Consider the following 26,294-nt stretch of genomic DNA (forward strand, 5'->3'; position numbering starts at 1 on the left):
CTAGCTAATTAATTAAATACCATTATATAAAATTAAAATTTTCATTCTTTTGTCATCCTAGCCACATTTTCAGTACTCAAAAACCACATGTGAGCAGTGGCTACCATACTAGACAGTGTAGAACACAAACATTTTCATCATTGCAAAAGTTCTATTCGATAGCGCTGTTCTGGAAGTTGATAATCTTCTTATAAAACAATCTACTTAAAAGGCCTTAATTCACAATTTGAAGTTGTTTTCAGATATCATTACATTACTAAATTATTATTTTTTTATGATTAATCACAAGTCACCTCAATTAAAGAAAATGCTTATTAATGCGTAAGTTCTGAAAAGATGTACTATGTCAAAATTTAATATAGTACTAAAAAGTTAAAATGAGGTTTTCTGAGTTCTGCCACATTATGTTAGTTTGATGTATTAAAATGCATTTTCAACTCTTTCTACTAACATTGTATTTTACAATAACATAACAGTTAATCAGGTTTTAAACAATATAACATGGTAATATGCTGAGAGCATTGCTAAATAAGCCAATGCTACTTGCAAAACAAATTACTTTCTTCCCTAGACTAAATGCAATTATAAGAGTTATTCCCTGTGGCTTATAATAATTAAATATTTTAACATTTTAATTAAATATTACAGCAATTTTAGGAGAGTCTTTTGAGTGAATGAAAATAGATGCACTAAGACATTCTTCCAAATGCTATCAAAATATGTTGAGGTTAGTTCTAGAACAACTACCCTCCGAATTAATATTAATAAAACTTAAAATGACTTAATTATACTTCTCTAATAATGTGACAAGATCATATAGTAATTTCAGTTTCAATTATAATTTTAAAGGTTAATTCACTAATTTATTTCCTTTCAAAAGTGAACAAATCAAGTGCACCCAGGATACAAATAGGTACACTGTTACTAATATACTAATAAACAAACTTTAAGAGGGGGAAAAAGAACTTTTTAAATTTGAAAAGAATAATTTCTTCTCAAAATTATATACCATGGCATTTCAAGAAGAAATTTATAATCTAGAAAAAGATTGGTAAACTTTTTCAAAGGCCAGATAGTAAATACTTCAGGATTTAGAGGCCATAAAGTGCCTGTTGCAACCAGTCAATTTTGTTGTCATAAGGTGAAAACAACTATACACAATATACCAATCAATGGGCATGGCTGTATTCCAATAAAATTTTGTTTACAAAAATGGATAGTGGGCCTGGGCCACCGTCTGCCAATCCCCGTAACAGATCATATTAAGAGCCTTAAGACAAAGCACTTACACCTAACGGTAACAGCTCAGATAGTTAAAATCTTTCAGAAATAGAAACAGCCTAGAGTTGATATATTCACTCTAGCATCTCTGCTGGGTCTACCATGTGTAAACCAGGGTGTGAAAAACAAAACCCCCAAAGCCTTGGCTCAATGGAGATAGGCACGGAACAATCTAAATAAAAATGCAATTAGAAAAAACATCGAAGATAATCTACTCAATCCAGTCTTTATGATTTTTGGCATTAGGGTTCTATGATACATTGAACAGTGAAGTATATTCTAAGTTGTAAGAGTCCAGTCTAAGTTGTATGAGTCCATGGACTAAGGGGTGGGGGGGCTAACATGTACTGGATTATTGAATCCCTGGTATCCTGTAGAGTCTGACATGTAGTATATGCTGAATATATTTTGTTGCATTAATGAATGAAAAAAATGACAGAGTCTTCTATATCCAATTTAAGTGATATAAAACATGTATAATTTCTACCACAAAAGATGCTTTAGTACAGTAAGTAGATAAAGTAGACAGAGTAGATAGAGATAGAGTACAGTAAGTAGATAGAGTAGGCAATTCATTAAGGAACAAATTTCCTATTGTATTTTAAGCTACCATTTGATTTACAGGCAACGACTCAAAATTTTCTGTAAAATGCAATGGATCAAAGAGACTTCCTCCTTTTCCTACATCCCGTTTAAGCAGCCCATTTAATTCACTGCAATGAGGAGCATTTATGAAGCACCCCAGAACTGATTTTTAAGTTATTTTAAAATTTTAGAATATCTACATTAAAAAATGAATATTCAGGGCGCCTGGGTGGCTCAGTGGGTTAAGCCACTGCCTTCGGCTCAGGTCATGATCTCAGGGTCCTGGGATCGAGTCCCGCATCGGGCTCTCTGCTCAGCAGGGAGCCTGCTTCCTCCTCTCTCTCTCTCTGCCTGCCTCTCAGTGTACTTGTAATTTCTCTCTGTCAAATAAATAAATAAAATCTTTAAAAAAAAAAAAAAAAGAATATTCAATACTGAGTTATTATTTCAATTCATAAAACCTATATTAACTGTCTTAAACATTTTTATAAACAATATTATTGTGACTTACTGTTTGGCTTTCAGGGAACTCCATTTTCAGCAATTTGTGTGCACATTCTTCAAAATCTAAACTGTAGAGACAAAGTGGTCACAACAGTTAGGTTAAAAACTTGCTCTTTCATAAATAAGGATCTTACTTCAACAATTGTTTAAAATAACTTTTTAACTATAACTTCACAGTACTGCATCGTGTATGTAGAAAAGACATAGCTCTTAATTCTACAAAGAATGAAGTACTGAGACGTACTACAACATGGATGTACTCTGATTTACGTGAAGTGAAAAAGTCAGAAATAAAAGGCCACATAAAGTATGATTCCATTTATTTAAGATGTCCAGAATGGACAAATACATAGACAGAAAGTAGACAAATTTTTATGATGTTGCTAAATATTTCCACTTATCTCTGACCCAAGACAGGAAGAGGGAAGAGATGTTCCAGAGCCCAGCCTGACATCTAGTACTTAATCACCACATTTACAAGTTATCTTGATTCATACCCAACCACAGTGCTTCTACATTTTCAAAAACTAAGTATAAAAATAGTAAATAATCAAAATCACTTACAAGGAAAAAAAATTTGCTTTTATATAACATTCATTAAGTTTCATTAAAAATATTTCCAATATACTTAAGAGAATTACCAAATTTAATGTGAGCTCAATACATGAATAATGCTAATGTATTTGTACTTTGGGTAGAATGTTCAAATCTTTATTCTTTTGATATCAGCAGTATAAAATAAATAGTCACTGAAATAGAATGACTATGAATTTAGTTTTATGGTTCATCTAATTCCTTAGCTTCTGATACTGAGTTTCTGTAAGCATAACAGAGTAATAACCCAGGATGGTACAATGTAAAGGAATTAAAAAAAAAAAACCTAAAACGAAGAAAGAAATATATCAGAAAGCACTTCTGCAACAGGTAATACTAAACAATATCTGGCACTAAGATTAAAATATTAAACTGTAGTTGATAAACTTCAACAATACAGCAATATTACCAAAAAGTATTTTGAAAGATGTGACACTTTCTTTCCTAGTTTTGATTTAAAAACAGAATTAGTATGCAGGAAAAAACCCTGCAAAATCTGAAAAATGAGTCAATTAATTAAGAAAAATACTTTACAACTTTCTGTTTATCTAATAAGTACCAGTGAGAAAGTTAGCTGTATGGCAGTCTCTTCTCCTTGTTCTTGTTTTATTTGAGAAGTATCTGGTAGCACCTTACACAAGACTGTTTTGAAGTTGCACTAAATGTAAATATTAAATGAATTAAATTTGCTTGATATTTCAGTTATCTTAGGTTGCTAAGTCAAATAAATTTCAGGTTTAATACAAATAAAGAGTGACTGAGGGCAAGAGTAAAGAAAATGATTTTACGTGATGTTAGTTTTCCAGCTGTGTTTACAAATGGTTTTATTGATGTTTCCAATCTAAGAAAGTTTGGTGGGAAAATGACAGACCCACCACCCTCTGATGCTAGAGCTTCAATAATGAAAAATCAGAGTGGAGCATCATTTGAAAGCAAGAATAAACAGGAATGTTTACTTTTCATTAACAAATCTGTTTCAATAACAAAACCGACATAATTTTATGTTTTATGTGAATGAGGGTCATTAAAGAGCCAGAATAGTAAGAAGAGTACTGATGAGATCAGTCAACAAATATAAAAGAAAAGAAAGTAAAAAAATAAAATCACCACACAGTTCAGTTGTCAGACCTTAGTTCTGTCTGCAAGATTTCCAAAAGCAAACTGTATAAAATGCCCTCACTGCCATCTGACTAGATGATTATATTCCATTCTTGATTTATATTATATTTGGTAGAGACTGGTGTATTGTAAACATAAGACTTGAAAAATACAAAAAAACTGGAAAACACAGACACAAAAAACCCAATCTCTTCTCAAGGCAACCATGGTTGATATGTTAATGTGTCACTTCTAGAATCTGTCTACCTATCTAAACACTTAAGATAATACTACTGGATTATATGTTTATAAAAAAATTAAAAAAAATTAATAAAAAATACTACTGGTACAGTACTATATAGTCTATACCGTTTTTGCCCCATTTCACATTAAATCAGACCACTTGACCATACCAATAATAATTCCCCATTAGCCTAACTTTCACTAGTGGCATAAACTAGACATTTGATTATTTCTATTGGACAAGATAGTCTTTTTCTTTTTTGTACTGAACAACTCTATATAGTTCTGTCAATTTTGAAAAATGGTCAAATGGCATCAACATTAAGCCCTTAATTCATGTTACTAAAAGGCTTTCCATAAAGAGCATATCAATTTAAATTCCCACCAATGTCTACCTGTATCTCCCTAAAGTCATTAATATTGAGTGCTGTTGCTTTGAAGAAAAAAAAAAACAACACACAGTAAATCACTTCAGCTGTTTTAATGACCAATAATAGCACTTCTTAGTCTAGAGTGATATTTGTTTAGTAACTTTATGATTCAGGATCCCATTACATGAATCCCTCAACCATGTCCTTTAAACATCTGGTCTACCAAAGTCTTCGTGGTTCTTTCTAAAATATGCATGAGATTTTAAGTATAGTAAACTTCGTCATATATAAGTCATTTTTAACAGACATGTAGGGGTTCAAAACGCTTAACAAATACCAACACATGAAATGGTATTGCCGTTACTAGAGTTGGTATCACTCTGTAATTCTGACTGTCACCTGTCTAATGCTTTCATTTTTAAAATATTTTCTGTGGTTCAAGGACTATTAAGGTTTGGTAAACCAAAAAAAAAAAGTTTCCTTTACGTAATTATCCAAACAGCTCCACTGTAACTCTTCAAAGTTAATGTTAACACCAATATTAAAACAGTGTATCTGCTGTTTACAATAGATTACTGTTGAATTTCTAAAAAAGGATAAATGAAAGGTCAAACTGTAAGGATTTTTACCTATAGCAAAAAATTTTCATTTTCCACTTTAAGTTTGTATGAAAACATAGTTAATAGATTTTTCTTCTGTGCAAAAGGCAAAGAAATAGGTAAGGATAAACCAAAAATATTTCTAGCCAATGTTTTGCTTTGTAACATTTCTCTTTCTGAAGATGAATCTAAGCCAAAAAGTTTTCAGACAGAATAAAAACAGGATGACTCCTACGTATGAATCATTTTTGCTATTACATCATACTAAATGGAAATATACAAAACCTAGTAAGAAAACAAAACTGAGAAAACATTCCTCCTCCGGTGCAAAATGTAAACACTGTGCCATTAAATCAATAGGCTGATTTGCATAAAAAACAACAGATGTACTAAGCATTTAATATTTCATTTATTTCTCTTCCAAACCAAACTCATAGCCTTCAAAGGGAATAAGATATTCATAAGACATCACAGTAGTTCTTACTTAACATTACTTCAAAGGGTCCTCAAAACCTTCCTAATTCCTATTTCCATATATATTCATTTCCATCTGCACACACAAAAAAATCAGTGTCCAAAAGTTATCATAACAGTGCTTCTCTGCTTAGAATCAGAATTAGAAACCAAATTTAAAAATATTAAATTTCCACTACAATTAATACTGTGCCAGCTCTATAACACTAAGCTGTCTTCAGGTTTTTAATTAGTGATATTAACTATAAGGAATGACAAAGTTAAAAAAAAAAGAAAAAAACATTAAATTCTGTGACACAATTAGACCTTCCAAACAAATAAAGATAATTTTCTCTTGAAACAAAGAATCAATAGCAGGGATCTATGGGATCTATGAAGGGCAGGTAGTCTGAGAATCCCTAAAGTGCCATCTAGTTTTCTGTCATCAGATTGTAAAAAATCCCATCTTCTTGTCCATCCTCTTTCAAAAATAAAGATGAACTGAGCTATAGTATCTTACCTTGACTGAATAGCAAGATAAATTGTACGACGAAATGAGACTAGATTAATTTCTGTTTTGTCATGAATGGTTACTTTCTGTCCTGAAAGAAATTAAACATAACAAAATTATGAAACTACAAAAATAAATGTGAAGGACTAAAAATGTATCTCCAGATAATAATCTTTCTTTCCTTTTTTTTAAATAAAGATTTTATTTATTGTGCTCGCTTCGGCAGCACATATACTAAAATTGGAACGATTTTATTTATTTATTTGACACAGAGAGAGAGATCACAAGTAGGCAGAGAGGCAGGCAGAGAGAGAGGGGGAAACAGGCTACCTGCTGAGCAGAGAGCCCGATGCGGGGCTCGATCCCAGGATCTTGGGATCATGGCCTGAGCTGAAGGCAGAGGCTTAACCCACTGAGCCACCGAGGCGCCCCTAATTTTTCATAAGTATTTAGAATCTATGAGTTTAACAGTAATGCTATTTTCTACAGTGTGAAATAGTATTTGCATGCTCAAAGTAGCCATTTCTAGTCTTCTGCTGTATCTTAAAGTATTTTAATAACTTTTGTCAGTTCAAAGAAGTCCAAAATCAAGCCAGAAATATTATTTTTGTTTCTGTGTCATTTGCTCATGTAGACATAAAAGGCAGCACTCATGCTGTTGTTTGGCAAAATATTATTTCCAGAATTATAAACAGTAGCCTGATAATTTGGAAGAACTGTAAATTATGGTTAGAAATTAAGTCTCAGAAAACACTGGATCATCATGACAGACTAGATGGGTCCAATATAAATATGCGTATTTGTCAAAATTTTCTCTTATCTAATACATGACAACTTCTCCTATATTTAGTATTTCTTATTTGAACAGTATTTTCACGTAAAGAAATTCTAAAACTAAATGTAGTACACAGGAAATGTTTTAAGTAAGAAAGACACCAGAAAAAAATGGAACTTATTTTTATAAAATATGTTGTAGAAGAATAATTACATTTTAGGACAGAACTAAAATGTGTTTTGTCCTAAAAGGGAGAGACATACTTTTAATATTTTCAAATATGTAATTTAAGTAAATAATGGCCAGCTTACGTATGTTCTGATGTTTTAACTAAGATTTAACTAAAATAAAGTTCTGAGCTTATTTTTCTGTGAACTAAAGCAATCGAAGCTGAAGAAGAACATCATGCCTGCTTTGTGCAGACACAGCTTTTGGCCTCCCCACTCTATTTTGCCAAAATGAACAGCAAATAAATACTTGGCCACTTTCATTGGTCACATTCATGTCTGGGCTACAGAATCACATGCACTCAACACGAATGCATCTTTTTCACAGTTTATACTCAAAGGCATAAAATGTCAAATTAAAATTATGCTGATATTACAAAATGATTTCCTTGTTTAATACTTTTAGAACAGGGTTTTTCAACCTGAGCAATACTGACATTCTGGGCTACAGAACACTCTGTTGTGGTGAGGGCAGTCTTGTGATTTGTAGGATGTTGAACAGCATCCCTAGCCTTCACCCACTAGAGGCCAGGAGCAGCCCCCAGCCCTCCACAGATTGGGAACCACTATTTTAGAGGACTCCTTTAGAATTAATTTAATTTCAGAGTATTTCACAATATTACTTGAATGAGCTATACTTTTACCTTCTTCATCTTCTTCTCCCTCTTCATCTTCTTCTTCCTCTTCCTCTTCACTACTTCCAGCATCTTGGTCTGTGTTTGAGTCACTATCTCCCTCATCAAGAATTTCTATCAGAACAAAGTATGGGAAAATATTAATGAGCAAGTGATACACGTGAATCTCATTCTGAGAAGATAATTCTCAGTTCACCAAAATCCACAGTGGCTATAGTTTATCACCCAACAAAGTGAGCACACGAGCCTGTGGTATTGTTTAGGTGGTCAGAGAGCCATCTGTATCATTCTTCTGCCAAGCAGAAAATGGTCATAAAATAAGGGCAGGAAGAGAAGAACAAGAACAAAAACAAGTAGATGAAGTTTTCCAAAAGAGCAAGAGCACCGGAAAAACAAGTTAAGATTGGAAACTAGTACACTGGAGTCAAAATATTATTAGTTCAGCATCAGAAAGAAGACAGTCTGTTATACAAAACTAAGGTAGATATAGAAAACAAGAATTTAGGCTATGAAAGACAAAGGGAGAAAAAATAATTGCATAATTTAGTGTTTAAACAGTAATGAGATTTTTATTCTAATGTGTACCTATTAAATAGAATATTATAATTAATCTTACAACTTTCCATATCAGAAACAGAAGTCTAAAAACCTTGAAAAAAATTGGTAAGATGAGCACTTCACTGGAAAATCACTTCTTAAAATACAGCTTACAATAGAACTGGATGAAAACAGTGATGTAAATAAAAGACTACCTAAGGCTAGTCTTTTATCACATTAATAATAAACAAATGAAAAAAACTAGTTATATTTTGCCCAATGGTGTGTACTCTGTTGATCTGATAAAAGATTTTACAAAGCCGTCTAGCACTTCACTTCTGAATTATTTTAAAATCGGAGTTTCTAAAATAAAGTTTTAGGGTGAACTTACTTTTAGGGAAATTCTAATTTCTTATATTTAACTGAGCATTATAAATCAGGAGACACATATAATATTTAATGCTATCAGAAAACATCATACCATGAAAAATAAATCATTTTATTCAAACAAAGAGCTGTCATTCAGCCCTTAGCTGACACAAAAATCCCAGGAATATCTCTAACAAATGTGACCTCAAGAAATAATCTAAAGTGTCTAGTTTCCTATTATATAATGTGGCTCAGACAAGAGAGGAAACTATTTAGTATTCAATAGTAGGAAGACAGGCACTCCTGCTGTCTTCCCAAATGCTGTAAAACCTAAAACACAAATGCACCTGGGTCACGCTAAGGTGCTAATTACTAAAGCTGTGCCCACTTCCTGCTGTGGCCATTTTTTAAATGCCAGTTCTAGAAGAACATTTTATGAAAGAATGAAGGTCAAATGAATTGTCTAGTCATTTACATCATCCTCTCCTCATCTCTCCACTTAAGAATCTACTTACTGAAATCACTTAGGCAATGACAACTGTATTTCACTAACTGAATGAAGCAGCACTTTCAAGCTGTGGTCTGTGAGTCCCTGGGGGATTGGTTAGGCCTGTCAGGTGGTCTGTGAGGTTACAACTATTTTCCTAACAACACCCGGACATTATCTGCCTTTTCTCTGTGTTGCCATCTACAAGGGTCTGAAAGCAATGGGAGTTGAAACCGCTGCAACCTGAGCACAAATCAAGGCACCAGACTGCACCAGCCGTCACTGTGCTCTTTACTGCCATGCTGTTGGAGGCGGGAAAAGAGCCAGTTTGACCTGAGGATGCCCTCGAGGAGGAAATAGAAAACCACTAATTTCACTGAATCTCAGTTCTGAAGGGTAAGCACAAATAATCTGAGTAGCAAAACATGAATTCATACACAGCCTTTCTGTTAAAGACAGATGCACAATGGTGATGTTTTCCTCAAAGAAAAGCACTTGTGTGACTCTTTGACTTGTAAGGTCAATTAGTGAAAGAATGGCTGGCAAACTAGAACTGTTAGGCATTTGGCAGACATTTTCTCAAATATAAACAAAGTGAGATTGTCACTTCAAAGAAAATAATTAACAGTACTTACTACCATTATAAAATAGGAGTTCTCAAGAGAAAATTAGAATTTTGGAGAACTTGGATCCATTCCTGTGAGCTTAATAGTTTCCCAATACTTAGACTTCTCTGATGAGGTAGGTGGGAATACTAATAAATGTGATTTTTTGATACTGTGTTAATGTGTTAATTTAATTTTGATAATGTTAAAATGTTAACACTTAGAAGATATGCATAACTGATGAATGGGTATTTTCTAAATGACCAATGGAACATGCTGCAAAATCATACATGGGTAAAAGATGCACTCAAAGTGACAGGCCAATGGATTTTAAGGTAACAGAGTATGAAAATTCATGAATATAGTTTCAGGTTTCACACTGCAACTAATCTTGAAGAAACAATTAGCTTTTAAATACTGGCACAGTATTAAGGAAGAATATACATACTATCTGAAAAGGTTATTAAAATGCTTCTCTCTTTTCCAAATACATATTATCTATGAAGCTCAATTTTCTTCATATACTTCAATGAAAACAACCTATTGCAAAAGATTGAAATCACCAACAATATGAAAATCCATTTCTATTAAGTCAGACATTAAACTGTATAAAATATACAAAACATGGCATTTTTCTTAAATTTGTTTCATCGAGTAGTTATTTTCATAAAAGTATGTAATGTAACATAACACTGTTTTTATTACTCTTTGAAATGATTTTGATATTCTCAGTTTTAATTTCTAATAAAGTAAATGTCGACAGATGTAACCCACACAAACAAATGCTCTTTGGGGTCCTAAATAATTTTCAAAAGTATAAAGTGAACTTAAGTTCAAAGCGTTTAAGTGCTACAATAAAGAAGAGTACTACTTTCCTGACATTGCTCAACCACAGATATCCTAAACAAATGGATGTGGAGTTTCCAAGTTAAAAAAAAATCCTACTAGGTATGATAAAAATTCCATAAAACCATTTAGAATCTTTGAGTGATACTGTAGAAAAAGAAGTTCATAAGAAGGCAAAATGGGTCTAGGGAATTCTCCATGTTTGGAAACTAAATTGTAATAGCAAAAGGAATCTGGCTAACGCAGTGAAATGCCCCTAGGAAATTGGCACCTAAGGAGAGCAATCTACTTATTGTACCAGATTTTTAGAATAATGTACAGAAATGGAAAGCTGCTTACACCTTACTTCTACTTCATTCTACTTCCAAGTCTGACTAAAGCCAGAATGCAGGAAATGACAGAGCTCTAGGCCTCCTACTGTCTTCCCGAGCTTTCAGAACAGTAAGTACTTCTCACATAAAAAAAAAAAAAATCACAACTCAAGGAAAATGCACTCATAAAATCATAATTATAATTATATAGGTAGCCCTGAAAATTAGCTTTAAAAGAAAAACCATACAAATGTCCAAAAATAAAAAAAGCATTGCCTAAATCCTTGCTCTATGATAATACAAAGCACTATATTTTATTTATCCTTAAACAAACAAGTAACTTTATATCAAACAAATAATGTGTACCAGGTCACTTCTCTAGTAATGGCACAGACAAAATACAAACCAAAATCTGTCCAAAGTTAGTGCTTGTAATATACTGATGATGTACAAACGATAATAATAATCAACTCACTAATTTATTGAGCACTGATAGCCTATCCGGAATTATGAGTGATTTTATCAGGATTATCAATCTGCTCTCAAGAAATAATGAAGTATAGCACTTTATAATAAAAGTATAGCATCTAGTTGAATCTTAAATCAGACATCAATTTAAGTACCAATTCTTAAGTGGTAGTGAAGTTAAAATAAGGGCTACTAGTAATATATGAACCTTTCTTATTTTTTTTAAAGATCTATTTACATATTTTAGATTTATTCATTCATTTATTCTATTTATCTATCTTAGAGAGCGCGAGAGCATGCACAGATAGAGGGGCAGAAGGAGAGTGAGAAAATCTGAACCAAACTCGCCGCTGAACACGGAGTCTGCCACGGGGCTCAATCTCAGGACCCTGAGATCATGACCTGAGCCAAAACTGAATCAGACCTTCAACCGAGTGAGCCACGCAGGCACCCCAATATGGACATTTCTTAAGAGGAATGAGACTTAAGCACTGTACAATTTAAATAGAGGAAAAGAGGAAGGGGACAATAAGGTAAACAACTGAGAATGAAGTAATACCACAAACAAGAAATAATAATGAAAAGAAAAAAAATGTATGAGAAAACAGTGAAGAGAATGGCATCATAATAGCAGAGATTTCATTAGGTCAGTGATTTAAGCTTTCCTACCAGTATTACATATCTACAAGAATTGCTTCTATTGATCCAAAATAGATTGTAAAATTCCACATACCTTTCTTAATAGCTTTGTACTTCTCTTCATTCTCCATAAAATTAGGATCCATCTTGAAAACATCTTAAAAAAAATTAAAAATTATTTATTTTCTCTATTTACATTTGTTGGTACCCTACTTCCCAACTCACCCTGTAGCCTGCCCCTTCCCAACTCTAACTCACTAAGAACATCTTCTGGATTATAGTCATCCTCCAAAGGGAGCATATGGGTAAACTGATCATCTTCTTCCACTAAGTCAAGGCCTTCTAGGATAACCGGGTGGTCCTTGAATCCATCTTTCCGTACAGCAAACATCACTTCAATCATATACTGAACTCTTTTGTCAATTTCAGACTCATGGAGAATGTTTCGGAGGCGCTCAAATATAGCTGAAGTTAAAATGAAAGAAAAAAGCAATAAAATAAGCAAAAGATATTATAATACTCAAACAAAAGCTCAATATCAAACCAAGGTAATATACTTACCATTGATTCCTCTTGGTGACACTTGTGTTAATTTGAGGCCACATTCCTTGAGAAAACCAATAGCTACTTCAACACTATCATCTGTTGGTCTTTCTAGGAGCAAAGTGAGCATCTCTAGGCATAAAACTTCATGTGCCTTAAATAGAATGAAGACATATGGAATTGAGAAAATGCTTTTACATATATAATTAACCTACTATTGACAGTAATTTAAAAAATTGGCAAATCTGGTTTTTGCAGCAATAATATTATACATATGATGAGCAAAGTTTTAGAATGCATACAGAAATACTCCAAATATGGGATACAATTTTTCTTTCACTCTTATTATGTCTGTTAAAAATTTCCAGATGACTGTTCCAAAAATCTAAACTGATTACATTAAATACAACTACTTGATTTATCTCCAGAAGAAATAATTCTTATATATTATATATAGGAAACAATAAAATATCTACAGGAAATGCCATAATTAGTTTCAAAATAGAAGTTAAAAATTATGCTATACTTTTTCTAATGCCATTCTTCACAACCACAACTCTATATCCATTTCCTAGTTCATTCTATCAGCAATTCTGTTATACAGCAAATAGTTCTTAAAGAAAATATCTGGGACTCAAGGAAGGTTTTAAAATACTTCTCTCTCTTTTTTTTTTTTTTTAAACTAAATCAAGTAATTGACACTGGCCAAGTTAAAAATGTAATACTTAAAAACAATGCCAGGTGGGATGGGAATAAAATTCTATTGAGCAGCTTTCCTGTGAAAAGGAAATGTACTAGGAAGCATTTTCAAGCCACCAGTACCTACGTCTTCCTAAGGTCAGATACTTTTTTGAGATGGGGAAGTACACAGTCTAAGTCTTAACTTGGGAAGACACTCTTTCAATTGAGCACAACATCTAAAATACATATTGCTTTTATTTTGTGGTATGGTGGGGAGGTCTAATAGTTTTAGTCTTGTATCAGAGTGATAAGAAAATATTGCCCTGTACCACAGCTGGAAAACCTAACATAATTAACATTTTAACAGTTTTGTGGCAATGCCAAAAATATTTTCAACATAAATGAATACACATTCAAAAACCAAAACTTACTTTCTGTGCTTTCACGTAAATATGTGAAATTAAGTCCCCATGGTCTTAAGAAACAAGTTATCATTGTAATAATAATTTAACTCATTACGTTAAAATCTAATGGGTTTTTAAGAATGAACATGGGAATTTCATTTGGAAAGAATGAAAATAATGGTAAATAAAGATTGAATGAGACTTCAAAATTCTTCCTCTTATATATAATTAAACATAACATATATCTGAAGGAAAGCTTTGAGTGTGAATAAGAGAAATCCTATTTTTCTTTAGTTTAAATAGAAGCTAATTCAAAACTCTCAAATTAAAAAAAAACCCATCAAATAGGTAAATGAATGAATACAAAATAAACACAAAACCTGAACACAGAAAATTACTTGCAATTAAAACAGATTAAAATTATTTCATTTACATTTTATAAATTGATTTTTTTTTCTTTTTTTGATTTTATTTACTTATTTGAGACAGAGAGTGAGAGTGAAAGGAGTGGAGAGACAGAGAGGGAGAAGCAGGCTCCCTGCCAGACAGGGAGCCTGATGTGAGACTTGATTCCAGGACCCTGAAATCATGACCTGAGCCGAATGCAGACGTTTAACTGAGTCACCCAGGTGCCTCTATAAACTGTTTCTAAGAATATATGACTATATACTAGTTATTGCAGAGAAAAGATTTTTTTATAGAATATCAGATAGTACATTCTCAACAATAGGTACAGGAGAAAAGAGTGGAGGAAATATTAACTTTATTGTCTTATAAATATGATTAAATTACATTCTTTGAAGGAATAATTTGTAGCTGAATAACCATGTACAATATTAAGAGTGAGATCAATTTGATAAAATATTTGTTCTGAGTTCCTTTTTAAATTTAAGAACATTAATCACATTTATTACAGTTTTAAAACTAAAATATCATCTAAGATTCTTTTCTGAAAGACCACAAGGCAAAATAAAGATAGAGATGTGTCAATGAAGTGGCATAAAGCATGTGATGTCTAATGCCACTGCATGGTACCAAATTTTGAGAATTACTTACCACATTTTGGTTAATAAGATGTGCCACAAATTTTGAAGCAGTAAGACATAGTTGCTGAAAAGTGAAGGTAGAGACAATTTAAACTATAAACTAAAATCAATTTTCATTTAACTACTAAATCTATAGCTTATTTATTACATACTTTATTTAAAATATATAGCACACAAGGATAATTTTTATGATGTAAGAAAGTTACAAGATGAAAACTATTAAATGTGAAATAGTGTCATTTCCGGCTAAATAATTATAATCTTACAGTTATAGCTATCATTTCTGTGGCTCACTGTTAGTGGCCAGAGATATTTAATGGAACAAAAAAAATGTTCTCATGAAATGCAGTTTTTAAAAAGAATTCCTAAGTAGCAATCAACATTGCTTATCACTGTAGATACTAGATTATTAGTCTGTTGCTATGTAGCTGTCGACTTAACACGCCCATCATATATACCTTATCATTTCTTCGATAGCCTTTTCGGAAATTAAGAATTAACCTTTTAAGGATTAATTCCCCAATCTGTGGAAATTTTGAGTTGATAATTGCCACTAACGCTGCATAAACATGGGTGAAGATTGGAGAAGCACTCTGCGCTTGCAAAACAGATCTGGACAGCAGGCCTCTGTTTATAAAAGAAAAAAAAGTCAACAAGGTTCCACTTCTAATTCATTTTGAAATGACCATGGTTCTACATGCATTTGATAAAGGGAAAGATGCAAAGTTATTTCTAGCAATGTAATGACAAATAATTACTGGACTGCCAAAAGGCAGGAAAACAGTTTATCTTAATAGTTACCAGGTTTAACTTTGACAACTGAATCAACAGAGTAGAAAATGAGAAAAGAAAACCCAACTTATATAAACTGTGCGATCTTAAGCAACCCATATAGCCTCTGCTGTTTTCTGACTAAAACGGGAGCACTCTACCTACCTACCTTTGAGGACAAGCTGCTTCTTGCTCAACTTTCTATATCCCCACAACATGTTACATCTTACTTTACTTGCTCCCTAACCAATGTTTTGGAAATGATAAATCAGAGTCATGTGAAATGACACAGGAAAATACCCTTCAGATTTCAAAATAAAAAAAATATATGACATATTTTTATTTCATGATCCTTTTAAAATCACAACCAATTAAAACTACACAAAAAATGACTGTCATTCCCTTCGGCTTTTCTAACATTGATCACTGATCTTTCTTTTTTCTTACACCTTCCCACTTTTCATTAGAAATTAAAATTACATATACATATATAAATAAAATGTTCATTATTTCCTATGAGTTTAAATTATTGGAAGTATTCAGTAAACAAATGTCTACACAAAAATCATTATGTGACATCAGAACTTTTCAAAAGCAAAAACTGCACAATTTCTAATGGTGAAGTGCAAGTTTTATGTTAGTGGCCATACATTTTTAAAAGAACTGCATTTTACATAATTACTCTCGACTACTACTGAAGTAGCACCATAAATCAACAATTATTGTCCATGTAGGTATTATGATCCTTTGAAAAACTGCTATGAAATACTATAAATAAAATAGCTGATGCTTACCTTCCTCTAACTATGTTTTCTTGAAGAAGCTCTTGAATAATAATACCTATATTAGAGATGTTGACTTTGTTGATAAGACCATTGATTGACTTCTTTAGGGCCTCCCAGCTCATCCTCTGGTATGCTAAGCTAAAAAGAATTGATTTTAATAAACATGAAAACTTAGTCAACAATTACAGTAACCAGAGATTATAATAAGAACATAAAAAATACTTAGGCTCCCTTTGTTTTTAACATTATTTTCACAAAATGACCTCAAAGTGCAGTAAAATAAATGATTATATGAATACCTAAACCTGTATTTGATGTTCTGGATAAATGCTCAACTACAGATCACTTCTCTTTAATAACATAATAAAATTATATAAGGATATATAAGTATAATGTTTTGTTTTTACATCCACATATATTGGAAATTATAACATTACATTGGAAATTATAAGATTCAATACATACTTATTTTACATTATAATACTTCAGCTAAAATTGTCTTTGAATATTTTAAAATGACAACTTTAAAAAATTTTAAATTATAATATGAAGTATCCAAGTATAAGCCTTAAAAGGAGATTTTTATTATATACTTTTTTATAAAAGCATGATAAGGAAAACAAGATTAAATATTTTAAACTGTAAAGAAATAGCAATAAATACAGGAAAAGGGAGTCACATGAAATCATGGGGCTGAAAGACTGTTGTATTTTAAAGAACATGTCCACATTTAGGCAGTAGTCTCACATCTGTATTGCTTGTTTTTTAACTCAGACCTTAGGCAAATAATTTAGCCTAACTAGATTTGTTTAGGTTTAACCTGGTAACACCTAAGGTCTTCTAAAGCTCTGTAATTCTATGGTTTTTATATTTATTTCTCTGTGGAATATGATTTCAGCTGTAGAGCATCTTATCTTTCTCATCTTCCTTATACTTCTCTGGTAGTCTCGTGAAGCTGAAGGACTTTTTGGAGTAATATATATAAATATATAGAATTACAAAGGATATCAATCATATTTAAAAAGGTTTCAAAGCATGCAAAGAAAAAAAGTTTGATACAGAATTCTATGTGGTTCTTAACACATTAAATAACAAGAAGTGGTGGTAGAACTAATAACTTCTTTAATTTCCAAGTAGCATGGATATAAGTAATATTTTCATATGTTTGCAGCAAATACTCTTGTTAATGCTACAGTCTGCTGCCTACATTCCTCATAGAAAGAAATGCTAAACTTTAGTTAGAGGAAAGTAAAAATAAAGACGCAATTTTTTCTTTCCATTTACATTCATGTGTTGCCAAATTCTACCTATTCGCCTCTTGAAGGTATGTACATTAAAGATCCCTGATCTGGAGTGGTATACTAAGGGAGAGGAAGGGAGAGCAGTCTACCCTGGTGGGAAGGGTATTTTATCACTGACATTGTCCTCAGCAGACAGTGAGGACAAAATGCAGAGTGATCTGCAGTTAATTATATTGTTTTTAAATTCCTTATAGATCATGTACTTGCTAAATGCCTGCGTTTGAGGTGGGTGCAACACTTCCAGGGGCCCCCAACCCCAACCCCTTGGTACGCTACTATCAAGATCAATGGCTTAAAAACTAGCCTAATGAGTAAGACTGCTGATATATAATCACAATCTCTCCTATTAAACTTTGGTCAAACAAAAACTATAATCAAGTACAACTGCACTTCCTAATTAAGAAGCCTACAATTCTCCTGACTTAGTATCTACTAAAAGTAAAGTCTATAGACTTCTCTTAAGAGACTTCTACTTCACCTTGTCCCCTTTAAAGACTATGAGCAGATTTAAACTGTATGAAATTATCTTCCAGGAATCAGTGTAAAATTACGTGTACTGGGGACTCTTCTCCACCCACTTTATTTATAAGGAAGTAAGAAAGACATGGCTTAATAACAATGTTTCTGTGGTCTTTTATAATTAGGATTGCTTTGGGCTGGATTGGAGATTGTGACTCTCTCACTAACGCTGCCACCACTGCTTCCTCCTAAGAGCAGATAGCAGAAGGTCTACATGCTCACGAAGCTCTTGCTAACCACAGAAGCCATCTCCAAACTCCTTCTAAACATAACACTGCAGGCATTATTACCATGTAATGGAATATGACACATATAGAGAAACTTACTAATTAGTTTTAAATTTAATGTCATCTAATGTCCCTTTCTAGCTCATAAATTTTAAAAATTTTATTTCAAATATTTATACTTTATATACATGACATTTCTACTTCAAACTAATTCACGAAGTAAATTTAGATTTCATTTATATAAGGGTCTCAAGTACTTTCAAGCTGCCATTAAAATACCTATGAAAGATGTGGGAATACTCTTTCTTGGCTCACTTTGAAATCTATTTTTCTCAAAGTGTAGCTACCCTTTGTCCCAATCTTTTGTTACCTAAGTGGCAACTGAGTGACCATTTCAATCCTGGACCACACTTTCCGAAATTATCTTCTCTCGTGCCGCTAAAGAAAGAGGTCCTGAAAACTTAGCTATATTTTCATGTATAGCTCCTCTCATCTCAATCATTTTGAAAAGGAAGTGAAGGTGTTTTGAGGGTGAATGTTCATAAATGAATTTTGATTGCCTTAGCAAAAAATTACAGTCTGAGATGGTATGGTCTAAGAAAACTATGGAGTAGAGAAGATTCAGCTTCATTTCATAGATTAGTATAGGGGTTGGCAAACTACATCCATGACTCAAATGCAGCCTACAGCCCATTTGTGTAAAGAAAACTTCATAGCAAACAGAGCCACACTCAGTTAAAGAAGTTGAGCTAATGTCAGGGCAAACAGTAAGCAGAGCTCCAAGGGAGCTTATGGAGTAAAGAAGAAAAACCTAATTTGAGGTCTCTACCACTGTGGACTAATAATGTAAACTCTCAATAGCCCATGTTAATTAGACCATGGTTGACTTTTTTCAGTGAGGTATCATTACTTTATAAACTCAGTGATATTGACATGCCTGTTTTTATCTGTAATTTGCTCTTGCATCATCCTGAGCTTTGCAGGAGGAATATATGCTCCACCCGTGCGAGTAAGAAGAGGATCCAGCTCATCTTTCTTCTTCTTTGCAGTAGGTTCATCCTGAGCAGAGGAACTCTGGGTTACTGATGGTTCTGGGCTTCTTCTCCCAGGAGTTGGGGATTTCCGAGACCTTTTACGATCCATATCTCTTTCTCTTTCTCTGCGTTTTTCTCGGTCCCTACTTCTGTAATATTAAAAATTTTTTAATGGAGAAAAGATAATATAAATTACATACATTACATTTTTTCAAAGATTTTTATTTATTTGATAGAGGGCATAAGTAGGCAGAGCAGCAGGCAGAGGGAGAGGGAGAAGCAGGCTCTCTGCTGAGCAGGGAGCCTGATGAGGGGCTTGATCCAAGGACCCTGGGATCATGACCTGAGCTGAAGGCAGAGGCTTAACCCACTAAGCCACCAAGGTGCCCTATAAATTACATACTTAAAAGAGCTGTACACCAAATGAGCAAGACCATTTGCAGGCCACAAATTCAGACAAGGGCAAGTGGTGTGGAATGGTAAGGAAGTGCTTCATAGAAAAAATATAACTTAAACGAGGGCTTCAAGGCTTGACAGAATTTATACTGGGGCAAGGGTGGGAAGGTGGAGGATGAAGGAGGGCATTCCGCAACTAGCGGAGAACAGAATAACTACTGGAAAAGGGAGTAGGATGTTCAAGTTATTAAGCAGTACTGTCAGGAAACAATAAAGCATCATGTATAATGGTAGTTGGCAAAATGAGCTTGAGTTAAGGTATGAAATTTTAAGACATAACAGACTTTAAGCTTTTTATAATAGTCAATGGAGACTCATTAATAGTTTCTGAGTATGAGAGTGACATGGAAACAATGTTTAAAGAAGACTGTTTAGACCATGATGTACATGATAAACTGCATAAAGAAGAAACCAGAGCGTATTTCTAACAATGGCAATTCAGGAATAAAAAATGTCCTAAAAAACTGTTAACATTTGAAATTACTTTTTGATAGAACTGGCATTAAAAACCTCAGAATATCAGAAATATCTGGTTATTTGAGACGGAAAAAAAGTAACTTGTTTTCCTGCTGTAACTCTTCCTTGTAGGTGAGTATCCTCTTTCTTGTAGGTGAGTATCCTTTCTTAAGGTAACATTTTTTAAAAAAATCAAGGTTATTTTTCTCTGAAATTATCAAGAACTAACAGGAAGAGTAAATTCTTGCTCTTTTGTTATCATTTCTGAGAGAAGAGTTTGTCCACTTAGCTGGGTTTTTTTTTAAACCTATACTGAGTTGGAAACTTAGATCATTCTGCTCATGATTTGTGCAACCATTAGATAAATGAATACAGTAAATAAAAACAAGTGTCATTTATCATTATTACCAGGAAACCGCTCGATAGATTTTAGCTAGATCTGGGGAGTCTGTATTTGAGAAAGTCTGTCTTAATATATAGTAATACAACTTACAAAGAAAGAGAGAAGGAGTAACTTAGCCAGGTAGATTCAAAGGAGCTGTTTTGAAACTGAAGTATACTACTGTATAAGGGAAGACAGAGTGAACAGAAGGGGGAAAAAAGTAGTTCCAAATAGACAAACCAGTTAGTAACAAAGGTAGGTGCACTGCAATCTAGGCACTGATTTGTAACTGAGTTGCTTCTTATTGTGAGTGTAGAATGCTTCAAGAGAGTAACTACCGCAGGGATTTACTGGCATTGGTTACAATTCTTCTAAGAAACATTAGGTAAGACATAACATAACTGGCTGATAAAATTGCATCTTTATAATTTCACTGTTTGTTCCTGTCAAATGCAGAGATAACAGAGTCTTCATCAAGTCTAAATTTCTCTTCCAATGCTTTCATACTATTAGCTTTTATTTTCTACATAATACACAGTCTGCTTGATTCACAGTGTGAGTGTATGGATCAAATGAGACTTATGTACATACACTGGACCAAACACAGTTACAATGAAGTAATACAGTCAGAGATTATGGAAGAAAAAATGGGTTTGGGGAGTCAAAATTGAGTTCAAATCTCACTTTCATTGTCTACCAGGTAGGCAACTGCAAACTCAGGTAAGTTACATAATCACTTCAAACCCACTTCACTTTTTTCTTTGCGAAATTGTGAAAAATAGTATCTAGTTTGTAAGAGTCTTAAAAGTATTTGAGAAAGAATGCAAGATGCTTAGCTCACCAATTATGGTAGCTGGTTCTCCCAAGGGGGCATTAAGGTGACAGCAGATGAGCCTGGCTTTTGGAGGCTAATTTAATCTGACATTTTACTTTTAGGTATATATTAGAGTAGTGAGAAGGAAATTTAGGTTGCAGATATCAAATAATGTGATTAGCTCCAAACTGCAGAGGAGTTTCATCAAAATTTTAGTGGGGAGTATAGCCTTGATAGTCATGGAATGGATAGTATGAGGGAGACATCAAAAGGATACAGATCTTCGTCAACAATAACATTTGGTAGACAAGTTTTTGAAACTGGATGACTAACAGGGTGGGTAGCCAAATTCTCCAAGGCTCAAGAAAGAATAAGTTCTATTTAGATAAAAACTAGACTGGTAACGTCATTCTCACTGTCCCAGTGCCATCATGTAGGAAAGTATATTTTGATCACTCTATGTCATATGATGTAAATGACTTTCATTCAGTGATGAATCTAAAAAACTCACACTGCCAACTCCTCATGCAATACAGTCCCATATAATGAATAAGAGCTTAGGCTCAATGTCAGATAGACCAGGACTTTCCACTGACATGCTTCTAAAACAAAAACAAATGACTTAAATTCTCTCTGCCTCAGTTTCTTCATCTATAAAACACACAGTAATTACTACTTCATATACTTCAATAAGGAGTTAATTTGCATGAAGTCCTTATTAGAAAGTGTGGTCCTTAAGAACATCCATTTAATGCTAGCTGCTACTTTTACGGTTTTTTAAGAAGCATAAAGAAAATTTAAACAAATATGATTTTTCTGTAGTTAAAATTTCCAATACTAACCGTGACTCCATGCTACTATCATAAGAACGCCCTCTTCTTGAATGCTCATAGTCTGACCTGTTGTAATCAAAGTGATCTCTATCCCGAGGGGATCTTTCTTGTTCTGCATATCTAACACATAAAATAAGAAAACCAAAGTTATAAGATGAAAGCTATATTATAGATACCTATGAAAATCATATATTGATAATGCTGAAGCAACTCTATGACTGAACAATGTCTTACCGAACTTCTCAACAGCTTATTTTGTTGACATCATTCATTTAGTCTTGATTATAAAAGCTTTCAGCTTGTGTACAAAAGAACTACTGGAGTTCACATAACCAAACCTGTCATCCTGATTCACTCTGTCTAAAGTAAAAGATCTGTATCTGGATATCATATACAGTTGGCATGAAAAAAGCCCACCCTGCAAATGCTTTATCAAAGCAATGAACAAATGAGATCAATGTCATTGGCTGGCCTTTATAAAGACCCATTTAACTCATTCCAAGAGATATCCAAAAAACACTGGCTATTATTCTTGAACCTGTTTTACTGAATAGCAGTGAGAAAGGACTGAAATGATTAGCAAACAAGGATGACAGTATAAGACCTGCCATTTGAACTTTAAATATCAATAAAGTCAGAGAACCTTAAGAGAAGTTAAATACATATGCATGTAATAAATATACATAGTAATAAATATACTAACTCATATTTTATATACAGTTAACCTTTTGAACAGTTGCGGGTTTGAATTGTGTGGGTTTACCGAATTTTTCTTAATACAGCACAGTATTACAAATGTATTTTTCTCTTCCATATGATTTTATTAATGACATTTTCTTTTCTCTAGCTTACTTCACTGTAAGAATAGAGTATATAATATATGTAACATATATAAAATATTAGTTGACTGTTTATGTTACCAACAGCAGGATATTAGAAGCTATGCTTTTTAGGGAGTTAAAAGTTACAGAGGCAGATTTTCAACTGGGCGGGGGGCATTAGTGCCCCTAACCCCCAGGCTGTTCAAGGGTCAGCTGTATACATCTGTAAGTAATTTATATAACATATAGATATACATGTTTTTCTGTGCATGTAGAGAGGTTTTTTTTTTCTTTTAAAGATAGGAAGTAGGTGATTGATGAAAGGTACTAAGTACTTGCAACCATGACAATTAACTCAATGTCTATGAAACAAAAGTTTTTAGAGACAACAGAGTGAAATAAGAAGAAAGTACACATGGGGTAAGGAAGAGATGAAAACCATTGGAAGGAAGTTTAGAGGATGCTTCTACCTTCATAAATTATTTTAATGATTTATTAAAATTTAAAATTTGAATTTAATTAAAAAATTAAATTTAATGATCATTTATTAAAATTTAAAATTATTTAATGATCATAGCTCACTAAGTGAAATAACTGAAGTACTACTATGAATGCCTGATGAACATTAATAGTAATGTTTCTAGATCTTTTATCTTAACAAAATTATAAGATATGATATATATGTAAAAGTACTCTAAAATCTATAAAGAGCTATGTAAAGGATAGTAGTAACAATAAAAGCAGCACTTCAAAGTAAGGTGATTTCAACTCAGTTTTTCCATTTTATAAACTTCCATTCAGGATTCATTTCATTTTATAAAACTTATGGAGTATTGGGCATGCTGAAATTATTCTCTCTCACCTCCAAAATTAGATAAAATCTAGAATTATCTACTAGAAACTCCTAGAACAGCCATTCAAAAATGATTTGTCCTCAAGCTTATTCAAGTAATACTGCAAAACCATCTAAAAGAAACTGTTCACTGCAAAACCATCTAAAAGAAATTTTTCACCCTAAAATGAAGAACCTAAGAGCTAAATAATTTTTTAAAACTTATTATAAAAAATTTAAATTGCAGGAGCACATAAAATTATTTACCTGTCTTCTGGAGAAGAGGTTCTCTGATAGGAATTATAATTTTCCCTTCTGTCATGACCAGAAGAATGCTTTCAAAGGAAAAGAATGAGGGGGGAGGGGTTATTTTAAAAAATTATGTTAAAAACACACAGAAAATGAAATATGCATCTCAGAAAATTGGTAGTGCTTTACAAATTTTTTGAAAACTTTTTTTATTATAAGAATAATTGTTATCTAAACAGAATGTAAGACAAAACAATATTTTTAGGCCCTCCAAGGTGAGTATCTGTGGCAGATAATGTTTTCACTATGGACCACAAACTTTTTTTAATAAAAAAAAATTCAAAGTAGAAGAAAATAATTCTCAAATTTTCAATGCCACTTAGTTGATATTTTATTCCTTTATATTGTTTTAAATATAAAGAACATCACTTTTATAAACACCTTTTGGTGAAAAGCAAGACCAAAGTTTTTTCTTGGTGAAAAACATGACTAAGGGCCAGAGGTCTTCTAGCAGGAAGAGTTCACTCTTGTGGTTATATCAAAGTCTTATAATATTGCACTTATCTCCCTGAAACCACTTTAGAACAAGAGGGAATTGGGAGGGAGATAAACCATAAGAGATTCTTAATCTCACAAAACAAACTGAGGGGGGCCGGTGGGGTGTAGAGAGAGGGTGTTGGGGTTACGGACATTGGGGAGAATATGTGCTATGGTAAATGCTGTGAAGTATGTAAACCAGGTGATTCACAGACTTTTACCCCTGGGGCTAATAATACATTATATTTTTATAAAAAAATAATTAAAAAAAAACTTTAGTTCTAGAAACCGATTCTAATATATTTATGAAAATTCATTTTTACCTTCAGGAAACACTGTTCAAATGTCTGACCTGTATGGCACTATGTTAGATTCTACAGATTTGAAAAACATGATTTGTGAGAGAGAGATCCTATGCCAAGTCCTTTGAAAAATAGCAAGACATACAAATAAATAACTCACTATAACATGAAACTGAAGAGAAATGTCACATAGACAGAGATATGAACTATCCAGTTGGAGAACAAATCCTAATTTAAAAATCCAAATACAGTTAAAAAGCGAAATATTTACCTGTGTAAATAGGTAACATTTTTACATCACTAATGAATATTCATATTGTCCAGTTTTATTTTAAACGATTAAAACCATTTTAACTAACCTGAACTATAAGAAAGGAAAAACAGTATGTTTTTTAAAAGTAGCTTTACCTTAAAAGCTAAGAAGAAGGAAATAAAATAATGAACAACTTGTTCTGCACATTTAGATGCTTGCCTCCTTAATGGGAAAAAGAAACGTTTAAGGATAGAAAATTATACTGCACAGAAATATAAACAAGCTCCAACTTCCTCTTATTTTATGACTAATTAATAGCAGTTTGAGTCTAACTTTATCACAAGTAAACTGCCAAACAGTCTCATCAACTACTGAATTTTTCTAATAGTATATACAAACTAGACTAATCTATTTAGATGAGTAATAAGCATGTGGTCAAAATTTGTAATTTACGATAGCCAAAGTTTGGATGCTATTTTATACTGAATGCAACCACCTTAAAATCCTGTTTCTCATGTATATAACAAAGTTTTAAAAATTACTTCACTTAGCAACCAAATGAGGTAAAATTGTTCAAAATTTATGACCTAGTTTTCTATAAAACTTGACTTCAAGATTCCAAAACAAATATGGAACACAAGACTCATCCGATCCATAGCAACACCAAACAGAGTATTTACTGATCATTTATTGTAAGACACAGCCTGTCCTGCGTAGACAATCTGGAGGATACAAGTTAGGAAAAACCCTCAAGGAATTTATGATCTTACAGTGGAAAGATGGCTATAAAGATTTCCACAATAAAACGTATCAGATTATGTGTTCCTGAGAGAGCAAGAGAGAAAAGAAGAGGAGGAGGAAGAGAAGGAAGAGGGGAAGGAGAGGGGGAAGGGGAGAGACAGAACAAAAC

At 32.9% G+C, this 26,294-nt stretch overlaps 1 protein-coding gene across 4 annotated transcripts in view; it reads right to left on the reverse strand.

The window, feature by feature from the left end:
• The window catches only part of CWC22 (CWC22 spliceosome associated protein homolog), a 60,110-nt gene that overhangs the window by 12,775 nt on the left and 21,041 nt on the right, over positions 1-26,294 (reverse strand). For 3 of the 4 annotated variants that reach the window (XM_032356108.1, XM_032356109.1, XM_032356111.1), the window contains exons 3-14: positions 24,311-24,378; positions 22,400-22,510; positions 19,353-19,598; positions 16,378-16,506; positions 15,271-15,439; positions 14,823-14,876; positions 12,700-12,835; positions 12,397-12,603; positions 12,233-12,295; positions 7,886-7,990; positions 6,249-6,330; positions 2,378-2,438 (exon numbers count right to left, since the gene is read on the reverse strand). In XM_032356108.1, coding sequence (XP_032211999.1) covers positions 2,378-2,438; positions 6,249-6,330; positions 7,886-7,990; positions 12,233-12,295; positions 12,397-12,603; positions 12,700-12,835; positions 14,823-14,876; positions 15,271-15,439; positions 16,378-16,506; positions 19,353-19,598; positions 22,400-22,510; positions 24,311-24,378 — 1,431 coding nt within the window. The remainder of the gene's footprint in view (positions 1-2,377; positions 2,439-6,248; positions 6,331-7,885; positions 7,991-12,232; positions 12,296-12,396; positions 12,604-12,699; positions 12,836-14,822; positions 14,877-15,270; positions 15,440-16,377; positions 16,507-19,352; positions 19,599-22,399; positions 22,511-24,310; positions 24,379-26,294) is intronic. The other variant, XM_032356110.1, reaches the window with a different exon arrangement.

Source organism: Mustela erminea, chromosome 8, assembly GCF_009829155.1.
Source record: "Mustela erminea isolate mMusErm1 chromosome 8, mMusErm1.Pri, whole genome shotgun sequence".
NCBI lineage: Eukaryota > Metazoa > Chordata > Mammalia > Carnivora > Mustelidae > Mustela > Mustela erminea.